General features: G+C 46.6%; 1 protein-coding gene across 5 annotated transcripts in view; it reads left to right on the top strand.

Moving 5' to 3' along the window:
- Nucleotides 1-6,992: 6,992 nt before the first annotated feature.
- SEPT6 (septin 6) overlaps nt 6,993-18,415 on the top strand; it is an 89,423-nt gene continuing 78,000 nt past the window's right edge. For 2 of the 5 annotated variants that reach the window (XM_006872098.1, XM_006872096.1), the window contains exon 1: nt 7,080-7,332. In XM_006872098.1, coding sequence (XP_006872160.1) covers nt 7,303-7,332 — 30 coding nt within the window. In that variant the 5' untranslated portion in view covers nt 7,080-7,302. Of the gene's footprint in view, nt 7,333-14,727; nt 14,809-18,415 lie in introns of those variants that run through there. The other 3 variants (XM_006872097.1, XM_006872095.1, XM_006872099.1) reach the window with 3 other exon arrangements.

Genomic DNA, 18,415 nt, shown 5'->3' on the forward strand with positions numbered 1-18,415 from the left:
CCAGGTGGCATCATTGATGTACTCAAGTGTGGCAGCGGTAGTGAGGTTGGCCCAGGATCGGACATTGTTTCGTTCTGCTGTGCATGGGGTCGCTAGGAGTCGGTTCCGACTTGATGGCACCTGACAACAACAACAACAACAGAATAGTTCAAGTAGAATTGGTGTCAGCTCCTTTCTGAAGAGTTAGTAGAATTCACCACCAGTAAACCCAGGGCCTGGAGTTTTTTAGTTGAGAGATTTTTAATGACTTCATCAATTTCTTCTCTTGTTCAAATTTTCTACTTCTATCTGTGTTTGTTTAAGGAGCTCTGGCAGCGTAGTGGTTATGAATAGGGCTGCTAACCTCAAGGTCAGCAGTTCCAAACTACCAGCTGTTCTGTGAGAGAAAGATGAGGCTTTCTGCTCCTGTAAAGATTTACAGCCTCGAAAAGCCTATGCAGGGTCGCTATGAGTCGGAACCGACCCCACAGCACTACCACCACCATCTGTGTTTGTTTAGGTAGGTCATGTGTTTCTAGAAATTTACCCATTTCTCCTAGACTTTTAATTTTGTTGGAGTGCAATTTTTCATAGTATTCTGTTAATGTTCCTTTCTATTTCCAATGGTTCTTTTGTGACGTCACCCATATAATTTCTCATTCATGTTATTGGCATCTTCTCCTTTTTTGTTGTTAGATTTGCCAATGGTTTGTCAATTTTATTAATCCTTTCAACGTACCAACTTATCTTGTTGATTTCTTTGATTGTTTTTGTTTTCTGTTTCATGTATTTCTGTTGTAACCTTCATGATTTCTTTTCTTTGGTGGCAGTCGTCTTACTTTGCTGCTCTTTTTCTAATTGTTGGAGATGTTGGGTTAAGGTGTTGATTTTTGGGTCTTTTTTTTTTTGAATTTGTGTGTTCATTTGTATAAATTGATGTCTGAGCACTGCTTTGACTGTGTCCCAAAGGTTTTGATATGTTGCATTTTGTTCTCGTTTGATTCAAAGAATATTTTTATTTCATTTTTCATTTTTTCTAGTCTTAGTGTGGCACTGCGGATTAATGCGCTGGATTGCAAGATAACTGCAAGGTCGGTGGTTCAATCTCACCAGCTGCTCCTCGGAAACCATATATAGGGTCACTGAATCAGAACTGATTTGACGGCACTTAACAACAGCAACATTACTCTGTAGCTTTTAAGCAGGGTATTATTATTCAACTTCCATGTAGTTGATTGTTTCCCCTGATCTTCTTATTGCTGGTATCTAATTTTTAGCATTGTGATCTGAGAAGATTCTTTGTAGTATTTTAATGTTTTAAAATTTACTATGACTCCCTATTTTGGATTTTGTAGGCTTGGTTTACTTTCAATATTTCCGTATCTGGATTGAGTTCTAGGTGGTGTTGTCATGTATGTTCATCTCATGTTGTTCGTTTGCAGTTCAAAGGACACGCTTTAGTATTTTTTGTAAAGTTGGTCTGGCTATTATTTAAATTCTATTTATTTGGAAATGTCCTAACTTCACTGTCATATTTGAAAGACAGCTTTGCTGTGTATTTGATTCTTGGTTGGAAATTTTTGTCCTTCAGACTTTTATATATGTCATCCCATTCATTGCCTTCTTGACTTTATGATTTCTGCTGAGAAATCAGAGCTTAGTTTTATTGGTTCTCCATTGTAAGGAACTTTTGGGGGTTTTTTTCTGAGCTACTCTCAGGATTCTTTCCTTGTTTTTGGTTTTGGAAAGTTTGATTATGATATGTTTTCATGATTTTCTTTTGGGACCTATCTGTCTAAGGTTTGTTCAGCTTCTTATATGCTTATCTTCTCATCTTTCATCATGTTAGGGAAGTGTTCTTCTTACAACTTGTCAACAGTTTCCTCTGTGTTTCTTCTTGTCTCTTTTTGTTCTGCAATTCCAGTCATCCATAAGTTATTCTTCTTCATGATGTCTCACACAACTCTAAGGCTTTGTTAGGAGATTTTATTCTTTTTATTTTTTGTCCTGGCTGTTCTTCTAGCATACTAGTATTGAGAGACTTCTCTGCAAGCTCATTAATTTGGGCTTCTAGTACTTTGAAGCTACTCCTTTGCCCTTTCAATGTATTCATCTCTGGATTTTTAATTGCAGGGTTTTTTTATTGTTTCAAAATTTTATTTATTTTGTCTGTTTGTTCTTGTAGTGTTTTCCTGAATTCCTCTAGAGTTTTTTTCTGTATTCTCCTTGCTTTCCTTGATTTTTCTGTCAATCATTTAAAGGTACCTACATATTATTCTTTTGAATTCTTTTTCAGTTAGTTCTTTTACCTTTTTTCCCTCAGAAATATTTTCTGACTGCATCTTTGTCATTTTCTTGAGCCAGTCGCTCTTGTTTCTTCGAGTGAGCCAAAATGATCCGTTTTCTCCATGACATTTCAGTGTTGTCTTATTTGTATTTAATTGATGTTACTGTGTACTTAGGCTCACACCAACCTTCTCCTTGTGAGTGTTGTTAGAAGATGGAAGTGTGTTCAATGTTCTCTATTTGCCATTCATGCAGCTCAATTTAGGGTGAGTTTGGTAGTTGATTGCTGTCTATCATTAATCAAGTGGTATAGGAACTGGTATTGACTCTTGCCCAGCGGTTGGAGCTCAGCGGAAACGATTGTGGCTTGGCTGTATGAGCACAATTGCTGTCACCTATTGGGTGGGAAAGAGGAGAAACACACACATACACACACACACAAGAGAAAAACCCTCATAAGAAGCAAGCATGCAACCAACAATGCAAAGACAAAGTAATAAAGGAGAGCAAAGAAATAAAAACAGGCAGCAACCAGAAAAAAATTATTTAATAACTAAATAGAGAAAAGAGGGCCGGGAAAATAGAGCTATAGAAGAGAGAAAATAAAATGAAGAAATTAAAAAAAATAATAATAAAATACTTGGGAAACCCAGGGAGAGGAAAGATGAAAAGCGAAAGAGAGGAAAGAGTAGTAAAGCAAGATCAAAAGAAAAAAAAAAAATAGAAAGATGGGAAATGAGAAACAAGAAAAGGAGGAAAAACAAAATCAAGGGAATGGAAAGAGAAGAAGAAGAAAGAATAGCCAAACAAAATTAATGAAACCACAAAGGGAAAAAAAATGAAACGGAAACATAAAAAGCAACGCAGCTGTTGGACCTAGAGAGGGAAAAACTCTCGGGGTGCCCTGCCACTGAGGAGTTCACAAAGTGGATCCAGGAGTGATGTGACAGCAGTGTTTCTGGTCCTAGATAGAGTTCCTATAGTTCTAGGTGTCATCTATGTTCAGGACACTTAATCCAGAAGTAATTCCTGGAGTCGTTGGATGGAACTGGTTTCAGTTTTTGTTAGGACCACAGGGCAGCTGAGGGCAGGGTGGCTGGTTATAAGGGTCTCTGCTAGACCAGCACTGGATTACAAACCACAAAGCCAGAAGTTCAAAGCAACCAGCTGCTCTTTGGAAACCCTATACAGGGTCACTATGAGTTGGAACCCACTCATTGGCACTTAACAACAACAACACTGCTGGTCTGGTGGCTTTGCAGGTTCTGTAGGTCTGGAACAGAGTCCACCTAAATCCAGGCACCAAAGCAGTGCAGCTGACCCCACCTCACACTGGTGTGTCTCCCAACCACATGGCTCCAAACTCCCGGAGAGCAGAGTCTGCACTGTGGGTGGATGAGGGTAGGAGCTGGCCACACCTCTGGTCACCAGGGGAGAGTGAGGGAAAAGAAGAACTTACGTTTTTCCTATCCCCTGCGTGACTCTGCTCTGCCAGAGCACCTTCTGTTGCCAAAGCTGCTCACAAAATTTCAAGATGGCAAGCCACATCTGGTCGGCCATTCACCAGCCAGTCTTCCTCTCTTGCCATCCCTGCTCAGTTTCTCCTGCCAGCAAGCACTCAATCCACTTCTCTAACCTTTTCATCTGTGCCTGTTTCCTTTGGTCTCTCTTTATTGTAGAGGGTTTCTGTGATGCATCTGCCGAATCTGCTATCTTTTTGGAAGTCTCCTTGATGAAGGAATCTTTTGACCCCAACCATGCGTGGGAAGAAAATCCACCAATTGATCAAGAATACCTCCTCAGCTCTTCAACCAACCCAGCAGTGTTAGGGACAGGTGACTCAGGACTCAAGACTGGGAGGCATGCACCCAGTGAGTCCCAAAGCCTCTCTTTCCCTCCATGAAATGAGTGTAAAAACTCACATCTCTTCAATTATTAGCTTAAGTGCATTAAATGAGGTAAGGTATGTAAGGGCCAGAGTACCATGAGCTAAACACACACAGGCACACACTAACACACACATGCACACATATACCAACATGTTCTCACTGATGAACACACTGACAGACACATCAAAACACAATAATGGCACACACACCTTTGCATAAATACGAACATATGCACTGACACGTACACACACAGACACACACTAACATGCAAACAGTTACATATACTGACACACATGCACATGGACTGACACAGACACGCACGGGCACATACAAACACATGCCAATAATGGAGGCCAACACACACCCTGACACATACAGACATGCACACAGACACACACCCTGGCAAATACACACCATCTTATGCTGACACATACAAATGCACGCTTCCTTATAACAACGATGAACACACACACTCCCCACAGAAACCCCGCAGGTACAGGTCCTTGAGGGGTTTGCAATTCCAGGCAACAGCTCTTGGAGGGACTAAAGGGCAATGTTGTTGTTGCTGTTATGTTCTGTTGAGTCGGTTCCGACCCAAAGCGACCCTGTGTAGGGTTTCAGGGGAGCAGCTGGTGAGCTTGAACCTTGTGGTTCAAACCGACCTTGCAGTCCAGCGTACACTTGAATTCCACACTTGGCCCTAATATGGTCGATGCATAGTTCTGGCAGAGGCGATTTCTACTAGGTCCCTAGGGGTCCTGGAGGCAAACTGACCGAGTGAGACACATAGGCTGAGTACCAAGATTCCGAGATAGGTGCTACTGCTATGGGGCAGGAATGTCCGGAACCTGGTCAGCAGGGAGCACTAAGACCTGAGAGGCAGTGCACACAGAGCCAGGCAGGGTTTGGGGGGGTGGTGTCCAGCAGCCTGCCAGCCCCACCCCACTCCACTCCTCCCTGGGCGAGGTTGTAGTTTTTAACTCTGGCTTCCAAATCCGCCCCCATACAAGCCCCAAATTCAGATTAGAGCTACTGACTCCTGGCTCTTCCCCATTCACCCCAGCCTTTTCCAGGTTAGATTTGTCTTTCCCCACAAGACACTCAGCCTGGAAGCTGCCAGTCACCTCTGACTCCCAGCCCCCATCCGGTTGGGGCCTAAGCCTTACAGCTGTTCCTCAAACACAGCCCTGGTCATGCCTGTCATTGCCACCCTAATCCAGGGCCCTGTGCCTTCCCCAGGCCTTGCCCCAGCACCCTCCCCCCAAGACCTCAAAGACTTCGGTCACCCCTCTTCCTTCACCCATCTTCCTGGCCGCCATCTGCCCTGAGAGTCTGCGCAGTTGGTCACACAGAAATCCTCTCTACTAGATCCTGACTCTTCCAGGTTCTCTCTTTAGCTCCTCATGGCTGTTCCTATTGCTACTCTCTCCATTGTGTCTTTGCTCTTCTGTCCTTCCCCCTCAGCCACTCCCCCACTATCTGAATCCCCTTTCCCCCTCCTCTTCAATTCCACTCAGAAAATACTCATTCATTGGGTGCCTCTTGAATGTCAGGCCCAGAGCTAGGCACTGGGGATGCAGTCTACCAAGTCCTGGTTCCCATGGTAGACGCAGAAGAAACGGAGTTCCGTAGGAGAGAGTGAGCAGTACTGCTCTGGTCTATGGAAACAAGTGCAAGGGAAGAGATTCACACAGCCACCCTGCCTTCTAGCTTCCCTCCTGCTCCAAAGCAACAGCCTCTGGGCTCGACCCAGACTCCCTGGTTCCTACTTCCTTCCTTCCTTCCTTCATTGGCCTGATCCCGCCTAGGGTCGCCCCATCCAGGTTCTCTGGCAGGCTAGAGTTTCTCTCAGCAATCCGAGTCTTCCCCACAGGCTTGAGTCCCTCTCTGAGAACAGGGTGCCTACCCCTCGGGTTCACTAGCCACAGGAATCGAACCAGGGGGCTTTCCCGGGAGAGGTGGGCGGGCTCCTAGACTGGAAGAGGGTGACAGGAGAGGGGACCTGAGGCAGTGGGCCTGGAGGGACAGGAGCGCAAGCGGGCACAGCTCTGGTACTGGTGGTACCCCTCTTTCCATCCGCCCCGCCACCTCGTCTGGCTGGGGTAGGCCAAGGGTTCAGGGAGAATCCGGGTGCGGGACTAAGCACCTGGCGACCCAGCCACGCGTTGGCGTTCTTCAGGTCCAGTCCTCCTCTGGACACCTCGAAGCCCCCTCCCCCGCCCTGGGAGAATGGCCTCTAGAAGACTCTGCTCCCCTGCTGAGCGTCTAGAGCTAGGGGCTGAAAAAGGGGCTTGGGGTCTCTCTAGATTGAGATTCCAATGGTAGTGAGCCCCGGCTTCCCGAAATTATCACCTGCCGCCCTCTCCCAGATTTGGACGCCCCAGGTAGGAAGGGGCATCTCAGGAACCCTGGTCTCGGGCTCCGCCTGTCTCAGTTCCGTTGTGCGGTGGCAGTGCGGCTCCCTCCCACCCCCCCACCCCGCGCCGTGCCCCCTTTCTCAGCTCTGCCATGGGGCTGCAGGTGCCGCAGCCACCCATCGGGCCTCAGCGGTTCAGGGCCATGGGTGAGGGGGGAGCGAGACTCCAGTGGCGGGCGCTCCAGGCCAGCACCCTGAGCGCTCGGTGAGGAGGTCGAGGGGTGAGGGTTCCGGGAGGGTGGGCGGAGGACTGCGGAGCCCAGCCGCCCAGTGGAGCGCGAAGGGGGACAGGGGCTCACTGGCAGCTCCAGGGGTCTGGGGACGCTGGGATGTAAGGCGAGAGCAGGGGGGTGTGACAATTCGTAGAGGTCGGGACGTACCACGGAGTCCAGTGACGGGGGAACAGAGGACGTGGTCACCGAGGGAGCCCCCGCCCCCCTTCGCCAAGGCCTGTGTCTGGGCTGCAGGGAGAGCCGGGACCTGGCTCCTGGAGGGGGGCCAGCGTACACAATCCGTCCCGCCCACACCCTCCTTCCGGGGGGTGGGCGATTGAGGGGAGGTCGGGGTTGGAGCGGCGGCGCGGGGGCCCCTCCCTGGCGCCTCCTCCCCTCTTTAGACTTGGTCGCGCCCTAAGTGTAACACTTTCTCTTTGTCGGAGCAGCTCCGCTGTTTCCTGTGCTTAAGCTCCGCTTTTGGCGGCACCCCCTTGCAGCCCTGGCGGACGAAGGAGCGATGGCAACGACCGACATAGCTCGGCAGGTGGTGAGTGGGGGCTTGGGGGCCAGCACTGGGGCCGGGGGGGCTGAGGTGGGCCGCAGAGATTCGGCCTCCTCCACCGCCGCCTAGAGCAGGGCAGTGGACAGCCTCCAGGAGCCAAAGCCAGACGGGACTGCTGCAGCCCCCCGGGGTCAGCGGCTCTGTTCCCCATCCTGTCCCCGAGGCCGGAGGAGGTGGGCAGGTGACGAGGGTTGATTAGGCGCCGAGCGGGCGGCGGGACTTGCATCGCCCTAGGAGCCGCAGTGGACGCCACCGTCTCCCTCGCTGCAGCTCCGGTCCGCCACTGGGGCGTTGCCGAATGAATGGCTGCACGAGCCGCAGAGCCCTCCCGGGCTCTGGCACCCAGGCCTGGCTTCCGCAGACCTCTGGACCGCGCCCCTGCGGACAGCTGCCCGCCAGGACCCAGGCCGCCTCCCAGAAAGGGGCGCTCGATTGGGGTTAGCCTGGGGCAGGAGGTGGTGAGTGGCGTGGGGGGCGGGGAGGTGACTGGCTGGGCTAGGGTTTCTCCATATGCATTACATATGTGACTGCGACTGTGTGTGTGTGTGCGCGCGCGCATGTGTGTGTGTGTGCTTTCGGCGCCTTCCCGGGCGGGTAGCGGACGCCTGGGTTCTGTCTGTTACCCTAGCTGGATGAGTCGGTCTATTTCTCTTGAGTGTTTCTATATGTGCTCTCTTCCATGGTGTGTGTTCATGTGTCCTGACTTCTCTCTGTCGCTGCTGTGTGCCTCTGGGTCCCGTTGGTGCGCCGGTGTAGGGTGCAATTGGCTAGCTTGTAGGTGGCTGACTGCGTACTTGGGCATTTTTCTGAGCACCTGACCGAGCTTTTGCGGGCCTCTGGGGGCTTGTCTCGGATGCGTGTTCAATGTAACCAAACCTGTGGAGTTGGCCTCTTTTTATAGTGATGCGGAGAAAGAAGTGCTAGGCTTGCTGTCTTTCTTTGCGTTGGAAACCGACTCTTGGGGACAAAAAAAGAGAAAAAGATATCCATTTAAAGAACTGAAGTTTTCCAGCCTGGGATGTGCAGAGAATTCATGTTGAGGCGACCTTAGACTCCATGTTTGTTTTGTTTTAGGTCAGAAGTTTGGTCTAAAGGGAGAGGATGACCCCATTTGAGGGAATGGTGGTGGTGGTGATGTGCTGTGGAGTCGGTTCCGACCCATAGAGACCCTGTAGGGTTTCTGAGGCTGTAAATCTTTACAGGAGCACAAAGCCTCATCTCTCCCCTGCAAAGCACCTGGTAGATTTGAACTGCTGACCTTGCGGTTAGCAGCCCAGCTCCTAACCCACTAGGCTAATAGGGCTCCTTATTTGGGGTTGTTGTTGTTGTTAAGTGCCGTCGAGTCGGTTCCGACCCATAGCGACCCTGTACAGGGTTTCCGAGGTTGTAAATCTTTACGGGAGTAGAAAGCCTCATCTTTCTCCCGTGGAGCAGCTGGTAGTTTCGAACCGCTGACCTTAAGCTTCGCAGCCCGATTCGTAACCACTACGCTACCAGAGCTCTCTATTTGGGGTAGTAGCTTCTATATTTGGGAGTATCTGAGATTTAAAGATACACCCTAAGGAGTGTTATAGAGTTGAGTTAAGAGGTTAAACTTTTTGACACCACATACTACTTGATGAATATCTTTGAAATATAAAACATATATTTGAGCCTTGTGACTTTCTTATTTAGGAAAAAGGCCCATGCAATACAATTTGTGTGTGTGTGTCCACGACCTTTAGGTATTTGGTGCAATTGAAATTTATTTGCTTTCAAAACCTGAATCCAGAATCTAGTGGTATTTTCTCTACTGGATATGTATGAATTCCTTCCATTTTCTTGTTCCTGTTCAGAAGGGTAGGGTCTGTGTGTGTGTGTGTGTGTGTGTGTGTGTGTGTGTGTGTGTGTGTTTGGAAACGCTCCCAACCTTGGTAACAGAGTTATGAAGTAAAGGAAGAGGAGTGGTCATGGCATTTGAGAGAATTCTCTCCCTCCACGATTAGCACTATCATATGTATTGCTTTAATCTTTGAGGACCCCCAGAGTGTCTTTTTGCTCCCAGTTACCTACATCTTAGAGATGGTATTGCTTAAGTAGAGAAATTCATCTTCGGAATTACACTTGTTCCATCCTAAGTGACCAAAAAAATGACACTAATGATTTTTCCTGTCAGCTAATGAATTTTCATTGACCCCATCCATACTCCCTCACTAGGTCCCCCTTGCCTGGAAGAAGATTGCCAAGTATATGTTACAAGGGGGAACATTCCAGAAGGTTGTGTTTTACCTCAAGTGCAGCTGCTCAGGCATCCCCTTTATTCTGCAGATGAGGGGAAAGTTAGGACCTCTTGGTTTGCTTTGCATGGATCTAGTTAAGTCTAGCTGGATTAGCCATACTGTATAATGAATCAGTATGCCAGATTCTGAAGCTGAAAGTGCAGCCCAAGCACTTGAGAAACTTGTTATTGTGATAAGGTCTCTGGGAAAACTGACACCACTTTCCATGTTCCCCTCCTCCCCCCCAATCAGTGAAGTTCTTGTTTGTGTGTCTTTTGCCTCTGCTCTCCTTGTCTACATAAAGTTGCATTTCACTGAGGGGAGGAGAGGGGGGCGGAAATGGAATTGATTCAAGAGACCTTGGATTGCTGGTTTGTTACTTGTTTCTTTCAAGTAACATGTACCCAAGGTTTGGTGTGTTTTTATGTGTGTCCTTTCTAGAGTCAGTTGAGGATCGCTATGGCTAATACGGTGACATTAGTGACTAATACATGACTTAGAAGAACTCCTGGTGTGGCGCTGTAGGATCAACACTGGACTGCAAACCACAAGATCGGCCATTCAAATCCACCAGCTGCTCCTTGGAAACCCCATAAAGGGTGGCTATGAGTTGGAACGGACTCAACGAACGGCACTTAACAACGACAACAGGAGTTAGAATTGTTGAGCAGGGCCTATATTTGGGCATTGTCTTAGTTATCTAGTGCTGCTAGAATAGAAATACCACAAGTGGGTGGATTTAACAGACATTCATTTCCTCTCAGTATAAGTGACTAGAAGTCCGAATTCAGGGTGCCAGCTCTAGGGGCAGGCTTTCTGTCTGTGCGGGCTCAGGAGGAAAGTCCTTGTCTCTTCTGAGCTTCTCTGCTCCTGGGCGATCTTCATGTGGCACTGCATCTCTCTTCCTCCATCTTTGCTCTGCTCACTTGTATCATCTCTTCTTTATCTCAAAAGAGACTGATTTAAGACCTACCCTATAGCGTAGTGGTTACGAATCAGGCTGCGAACTTTAAGGTCAGCAGTTCGAAACTACCAGCAGCTCCGCGGGACAAAGATGAGGCTTTCAGTTCCCGTAAAGATTTACAACCTCGGAAGCCCTGTAGAGGGTCACTGTGAGTCAGAACCGACTCCACGGCACATAACAATAACAACAAATGCTAATAAGAATCCCTAGTGACACAATGGGTTAAGTACTGGACCACTAACCACAAGATCAGTGGTTCAAATCCACCAGCTGCTCATTGGGAGAAAGATGAGACTGTCCACTCCCTTAAAGATTTACAGCCTCAGCAATTCTAAGGAGCAGTTCTAATACTGTCCTATTAACACAGTTGGTTCCAACTCATAGCGACCCTGTATAAGGTTTCCAAGGAGCAGCTTATGGGTTTGAACAATCGATTTCACGTTTAATAGCCCAGTGCTTATCCTATAGCGCCACACCAGGACTCCCAAGATGGCAAAGAAAATCATTCCCCAATGGGATTATTTTGTTGTTGTTGTTATGTGCCGTCGAGTCGGTTCTGACCCATAGTGACCCTGTACAGGGTTTCCGAGGCTGTAAATCTTTACGGGAGCAGAAAACCTCCTCTTTCTCCCGCGGAGTGGCTGGTAGTTTCGAACTTCTGAACTTAAGGTTCGCAGCCCGATTTGTAACCACTACGGTTACGAATCGGGCTGCGAACCTTAAGGTCAGCGGTTCGAAACTACCAGCTGCTCCGCGGGAGAAAGAGGAGGCTTTCTGCTCCTGTAAAGATTTATACCCTCGGAAACCCTGTACAGGGTCGCTATGGGTCGGAACCGACTCGATGGCACTTAACAACAACAACACTAGCAAGAGTTATAGAGGTTAGGATTTGCAATACATATTTTAGGGGACACAACTCAGTCCATAAAAGTCTTGTATGCAACCTGGAAGTTCAGTTGTTGCGTACATAATGCAATCCTATTTGAATAAACGCCACAAAAAATTATGCATGAGTGTTTTGTTAATTGATTGTTGTGTCCAGCACTATGGCTAACCCTTGTCAATTATACCAAGAAACAGAGTAGGAGACTAATTCCTAGCTTTCAAGTTTAGTCTAGTTGGAGAGACAAATTGTGGCCACTAAAATAACTAGAGAACTATAGAAGATTTTTGTAATGTCCCTCTCCTCCTAAGGTGACTTCTTGTTATTAAGTGCCATTGAGTTGGTTCTAACCCATAGCAACCATGTATAGGGTTTCCGAGGAGCAGCTGGTGAGCTTGAACCGCCAACCTTGCAGTTCAAATGGCTTTGCAGTCTGTGTACATTAGCCCACAGCGCCACACCAGGACTCCTTAAGCTGCTATTAATATGTACTTGGAAAATATATATTGCTCAAGGTAAGCTAGAGAGGCATAGTGCGGGTCCAGAGGCTATATCTCCTGGCTTTTGCACTGAAACGGTTCCTTTCAATGTTGTGTTTTGGGGTAGGTTCAGTATGTAATTTGTCTTAGAAGAAGTATAGCCAGCCTGTTCCTTAGAAGTGAAAATGGTGAGACTTAGTCTCGCGTACTTTGGACATATTATAAGGAGGGAGATTTGGTAGCATAATGGAATGGTTACAAGTAGGGCTGCTAACCTCAAGGTCAGCAGTTTGAAACTACCAGCCATTCAGTGGTAGAAAGATGAGGCTTTCTGTTTCTGTAAAGATTTACAACCTTGGAAACCCTATGCAGGGTTGCTATGAGTTGGAACTGATTCCACGGCACATAACCACCACCAATACCCTGAAGAAGGACATCATACTTGGTAAACTAGAGGGTCAGCAAAAAAGAAGACCCTCGATGAGATGGATTGACACAGTGTCTACAGTAGTGGACTCAAGCATAGCAACAATTGTGAGGATGACAAAGGACCAGTGGATTTTGATCTGTTCATGAAGTTGCTATGAGTTGGAATCGACTCAGTGGCACCTAACAATAACAACAGTATCAACCACGTCTCTGATTCTGGCTTGAATCAGTTTCACCAGGTAAGCAAAGAGGCTTTCTTCAGCAATAATCCAAGTCATGCTCTTTCTCCCTAATGAAAGAACAAAGTAACTTTGCCTTACAAAGAACTTGCATGAGCAGAATTTGCAACTGCTCCAGGTACCAGCCTACAGGTGGTGAACGAGAATTGCTGGGGCATTCTGGTCTTGCTGTTCAATGACAGTTGCCCTTTGAGTTCTCCTTGATACTCCCTGACTCAGTGATCCCTACTACCTCATACTAACAGTAATATTATAGCCACATTTTTTCTAGAGATAGAGCCCTGGAGAAATTGTCCATGGCCCTGAAGGTTAAAATCTGTTGCATGTAAATGGAGAGTATATGAAGTAATCATTACACTCTTTTCAAACTTTCCTTGTGTGTTTGAAGGTGTTCCAAATGAAAAGTTTGGGGAAATTGACAAAGCTCCCAAAATGCACATGGTTCTTTCCAGCAAGGAGTTTACAATCTCATGGTGGAGACAGATACAAATAATGACTTAATTGTGCTTAATAAGTGCTACAAAGGACAATCACTGTCTATTATGAGAGGCGAGGATACCTAATCCAGCAGTGGATGGGGTGGTGAGTGTCCAGAAAGGCTTCCTGAAGGCTTCAGTAGGAAAAGGGTAGGTAGGTGTGAAGATGGCTAAGACCTCACTTCTGCTACTGGGTTGGGAACATTTCATTTGTTAATTCATCACTTTTCTTTTCATTCACACTTTCAACCTATATTTATTGGTCATTGACTCAGCTAGGCCCTGTGCCAACTTCTGGGGATATTGTGGTGGCCAAAGGCATGCCGGAACTCTGCCCTCTCGAATCTTCTAGATTCGAGGCAGGAATAAGCTGTTTCCTCTTCACATCTGAAATCCTGGAAATGTGATTGTTAGCAGCGTTCTTATTACGAAACTGCATTACAGCGGAGAGATTAGTCTGTATAGTATAATGGGATTTTGATCTGCAGTCATGTGCCTAGCATTTACTTTGTGAAGTCCCTGCTGTAGATTTTCTATTAATTGTTGGCTTTGTTACCCAGCACGGCCCCTTCCTTTGTGTGCTGCAAGGAAGCAAACCCTTTGCACTAGCCTGAGTAAAATGATTTAGAAAGATAAGTCTGCTGGAAAAAGGTATTCCAAAATTAAGTAGGACTGCTTTCTGAGCTTGCCTGGGTTTCTGGATGATCAGAACCGTGGTTTAATATTAGCATGAACAACTGAGATGGGCTTTTAGTTGCCAGGGAGTCATTGGGTGGTACAAATGGTTAAGCACTGACTACTAACTGAGATGGTGGTTCAACCTATCCCAGAGGCACCTTGGAAGAAAGTAAGTCCTGACTTCTGAAAACCCTTATGGAGTGCAGTTCTACCCATGTGGATGGGGTCGCCATAAGTTGGAATTGACTCTATGGTTTTTATTCAAAACTAGTTGGTTTCAGTCTCATGTACTTTAAGGCCATGTTCAATAAGGAAAGAATACTATGGATAAATATACCATGTTTCTTTCAACTTTCTCAAAATGCTTCCATCTGTATGACTTGATTTTCCCAAAGAGTTTCCTGGACAGATACGAGGGGGCTTCAGAAAGTTCGGGGAAAAATGAAATAGAAAGATAATGGAGTCTTCCCATAAATGTTTTGAAGTCCCCTCGTATTATTTTTCTCTTCCTTTTATGAGTGTAGAGAAACCAAGTGACTTGCTCCAAAGTGCCATTGATGGTCAATAGATGAGCCTGAAATTCTCACCAGATGACACCGATTCATTTTGGTTTTACATATTTATTTAAACCCTGGCTTTCCCATGGTGTTTCTAAGAAATAGCATTTCTGCTGCAGTTTCCTCCCCCCCCCATAGTCCCTCTGCACAGGTCCCCCCCCCCAGTACTCATAGGGGTCAAAGAAACACTATATTCAGGTGTTCTGGAGACCATGATATAAAGAAGATTCTCAGATGAAATCCAAGATAGCTCAGTCATGGTTGTGTGGGTTTCCTTTTTCTTTTTCCCATATTGCTTTAAATAAAAATCTTGGAGCCACCCCATGTAATGATGGATTATTTTAAGTAACAACTAGAGGGTGGGGGGCAGAGCAGAATAAATTAGAAACACAGACCCTTCCTCCTCGGCTTGGCAGGAGGAGGCTTCTGCTGCTGGGATTTGAAACCATAGGCTTCTCTGCTGCCTGCGCAGAGGAAGGAGGCCACATGCTCAGGAGGGTGAGAAATAATGTTATCCTATTCTTCCGTGTCTTCTCATTAGAGGCAGCCATCTGCTGAATTATGCAGCGTGCCCTCAGCTGGCCTTGGAGTTGGGTCATCCATTCCATTAGCTTAAAGGTGACTTGGGGGGGGGGGAAGATTTGCCTGCCTTCTCAGAGACAGGATTTAGGGCACTGTTTTCTCCTCCTGGCGGAGCCCTCCCTGACCCTGAAGGAAGGCCCTGTGGTAACAGGAGCAGAACTTAGCTCTCACAGCTCTGATGAGGTGTGAGGGAGTATTGGGTTTCCTTCTACAGCAGAGGCCCCCAGCTCTGAACACTGGGGCCCTGAAGCAGCAACTGTTGGTTTAAAAAAAAAAAAAAAAACCAACTCCATATTAAATGAGACCAGATGGAAGCAGAGGCAAATTCAGGCTCCCTAGAGGGCAGTTGGGCATTCACCCAGAGGCCTGTGGGTAAACTTTTTTCTTAAGAGAGATAACAATAGCCAGAGCACCTACAAAACTCTGTAAATAACCTGACTTGAAGGGAATTTGTCTAACTTTTTTTTTTTTTTTTTCAATTTGTCTAACTTTTGTGGTAAAGTTGAATCACCCAAAACAAGGGTTGCCTCTAGTTGCGGGTGGTGACAATTTATCTAGAATCTGGCGTGTTGGCTTAGATGGGCTCATTAGTACTGGGACTCTTGAGCAGAGCTGGGGAGGGGACCAGGCTGAGGCTTAGGGCAGAGTCAGGGAGGTGGGAAGTAGGAGAGAGAAGCGAAAAGCGAAGAAGAGTAAAGGAGAGGAGTTGCCTCCTAGTGAGCCCCCAGGCTTCTGAATGGTGTTCTTGCCTCTTCTGCCTCTGACTAGCATTACCACAAGCCTGATGTCCTGGAACTTTAGCAGTAAGAAGATGGATATCTGTCATTTGAGTCAGCTTTTCCATTTGAGAGTAGCTGTCTGGTTGTCAGGGGCCTGGGTCTTAGCATCACTCTCTGCCTCTAAATGAGTGTGTGTCTGGAGACAAGTCACTTCCTCTCTCTCTGTCTCCGGTTCCTTTTTTGTAAAACAAGCAGGTTGGGCTAGGTGATCTTTATGGGTTGTTCCAGCTCCAACGTTCTGTGGTTCTTATGTTTCCTTGTTCTTCTGCCTCATTTCTTTTAGATTCTTGCCTGCTTCGGCTTCTGAGTAAGGTGACAGAATCTAACTCCACCCTTGCCCTGCTTAGATGCCCTGAGCTGGCTGGGGAATGAGGTATAGAGAAGGGAAGTCTACATGTTTAGCTCAGCAGGGTCTCAGTAAGTGGAATAGAGGCAACCTTCACATATTGTCTGTCAGTTTAGGTGACATAGCCAGGTGTGTCGATTGAATCCCATGCATGAGGAGAGCTGGCTATTTAACTGGAATCCTGCTGTGATCCTTTTATAGAATGAAAAGCTTCTGTAGAGTGAGTCAGGTCACCCTTGTACTCTCCCAGGGCCCCCTAAGAAGCTCCCCCACTAAGGGGCATTTCTAAGGCCTCTCAGGGTGCTGCCACTTTTGCAGACCTTAGCTTTCCTTAGAACAGCAACAACAAATGTTTCCATTGAGTTAATGCCACCTCATGGCCACCATGTGTGTATCTAAGTAGAACTGTGCGGTGGGGGGCTGGGGGGGGGGAGGAGAGCACCTCAAACTGCCAAGTGCGCTAGCCATTTGCACCATTCACAGCCTTCTGTCCTAGGGGAAAAACAAAACAAAAACAAACCAAACCCACTACCATAGTCTCAGAAACCCTGGGCAACAGGTCTCCTTGGAAAGACATTCAAATGATTGCTGCTCTCAACCTGGGTTAATTATGGCACGAGAGAAATCCTAATATTGGGCTTGTTGGTTGGGTGCATTCATTGGTGGGTTGTTGTTAATTTATTTTAATCTCTAGGAATTTATCATGCTTTTGTAGGTCTTCTAGCTGATAATGCAGTAGCATTCACTCTCTTGATAACATTAGAAATAATAGATAGGGCTAGCATTCTCCTTGAAGAGCAGAGATGTCAGCTTGAGGACTAGGGTGCGCCTGACCCAGGCCATTGTGTTTTCAATAGCCTCATATGGATGCGAAAGCTGGACAGTGAATAAGGAGGATCGTAGAAGAATTGATGCCTTTGAGTTGTGGTGTTGGAGGAGAATACTGAAAGTGCCATGGACTGCCAAAAGAACCAATAGATCTGTCTTGGAAGAAGTGCAGCCAGAGTGCTCCTTGGAGGCCAAGATGGCTAAGCTTCGTCTCTCCTACTTTGGACATATTGTCCGGAGGAAACAATCGTTGGAGAAGGATGTCATGCTGGGTAAGGTGGAGGGTCAGAACAAAGAGGAAGACCCCCAACAAGATGGATCAGCCAGGTGGCATCATTGATGGACTCAAGTGTGGCAGCGGTAGTGAGGTTGGCCCAGGATAGAACATTGTTTCGTTCTGTTGTGCATGGGGTCGCTAGGAGTCGGTTCCGACTCGATGGCACCTGACAACAACAACAGCATTCTCCTAATTGTTTTACCAAGATCTCTTGCTACAGGTTTCAGGATTTCTGGTATATATGAATCTGCAAAAAAAAAACAAAAACAAAACCAAAACCAAAAAACAGTCATACTATAAACCAGTCCTGGTGTGGCGCTGCGGTTTAATGAGCTGGACTGCAGAGTGAGTTTGAAGTTCAAGCTCACCAGGCACTCCTCAGAAACCTATCCAGGGTCACTACGAGTCGGAACCGACTGGACAGCACTTCACAACAGCAACATAAACCTGTAAACACCTGTTACCATCGAGTTAATTCTGACTCATGGCAAGCTCATGTGTGTCTGAGTAGAAGTGTGTTCCTTAGCATTTTCAAAGATTGTGATATTTTGGAAGCATATCACCAAGCCTGTCTTTTGTGCCACCTCTGAGTGGACTTGAACCTCCAACCTTTCTGTTAGCAGTTGAGCAGTTGAGCTAAGTGCACCCAGGGACTGCAGTTACACTATGTTGCTGTTGTTAAGTGCTGTCGAGTCAGTTCCGACTCATGGCAACCCTATATAGGGTTTCTGAAGCTTTACATTTTTGTGAGAGCAGAAAGTCTCATCTTTCTCCCACATACTTGCTAACCACGGACCTTGTTGTTCACATTCCAGTGCTTATCGTATGGAGCTATTATTGGTAAAGTATATTTAAGAAATATAAGCTAAACACCTAAAACCCGAATGTTCTAACTAGGTAAAATTTCTAGTTTCTATATGTAAAGCTCCCACTCCCCACTTTTTTTTTTTTGGCTGTAGTTGAAAACTTAAATATGTATATATATATTGTTGTTAAGTGCCGTCGAGTTGGTTCCAACCGATAGTGACCCTGTACAGGGTTTCCGAGGCTGTAAATCTTTACAGGAGCAGAAGGCCTCGTCTTTCTCCCGCAGAACAGCTGGTAGTTTCTAACCGCTGACCTTGAGGTTAGCAGCCCAATTCGTAACCACTATGCTACCAGATTATATATATATATACATAGAGAGAGAGAGAGAGAGAGAGTCGCTCACTAGCTGCTCCTTAGAAACCCTATGTAGGATCACTATGGGAATCGACTTGACGGCACTTAACAACAACAACATCATATAATGTT

This window comes from Chrysochloris asiatica, unplaced genomic scaffold, assembly GCF_000296735.1.
Source record: "Chrysochloris asiatica unplaced genomic scaffold, ChrAsi1.0 scaffold00183, whole genome shotgun sequence".
NCBI lineage: Eukaryota > Metazoa > Chordata > Mammalia > Afrosoricida > Chrysochloridae > Chrysochloris > Chrysochloris asiatica.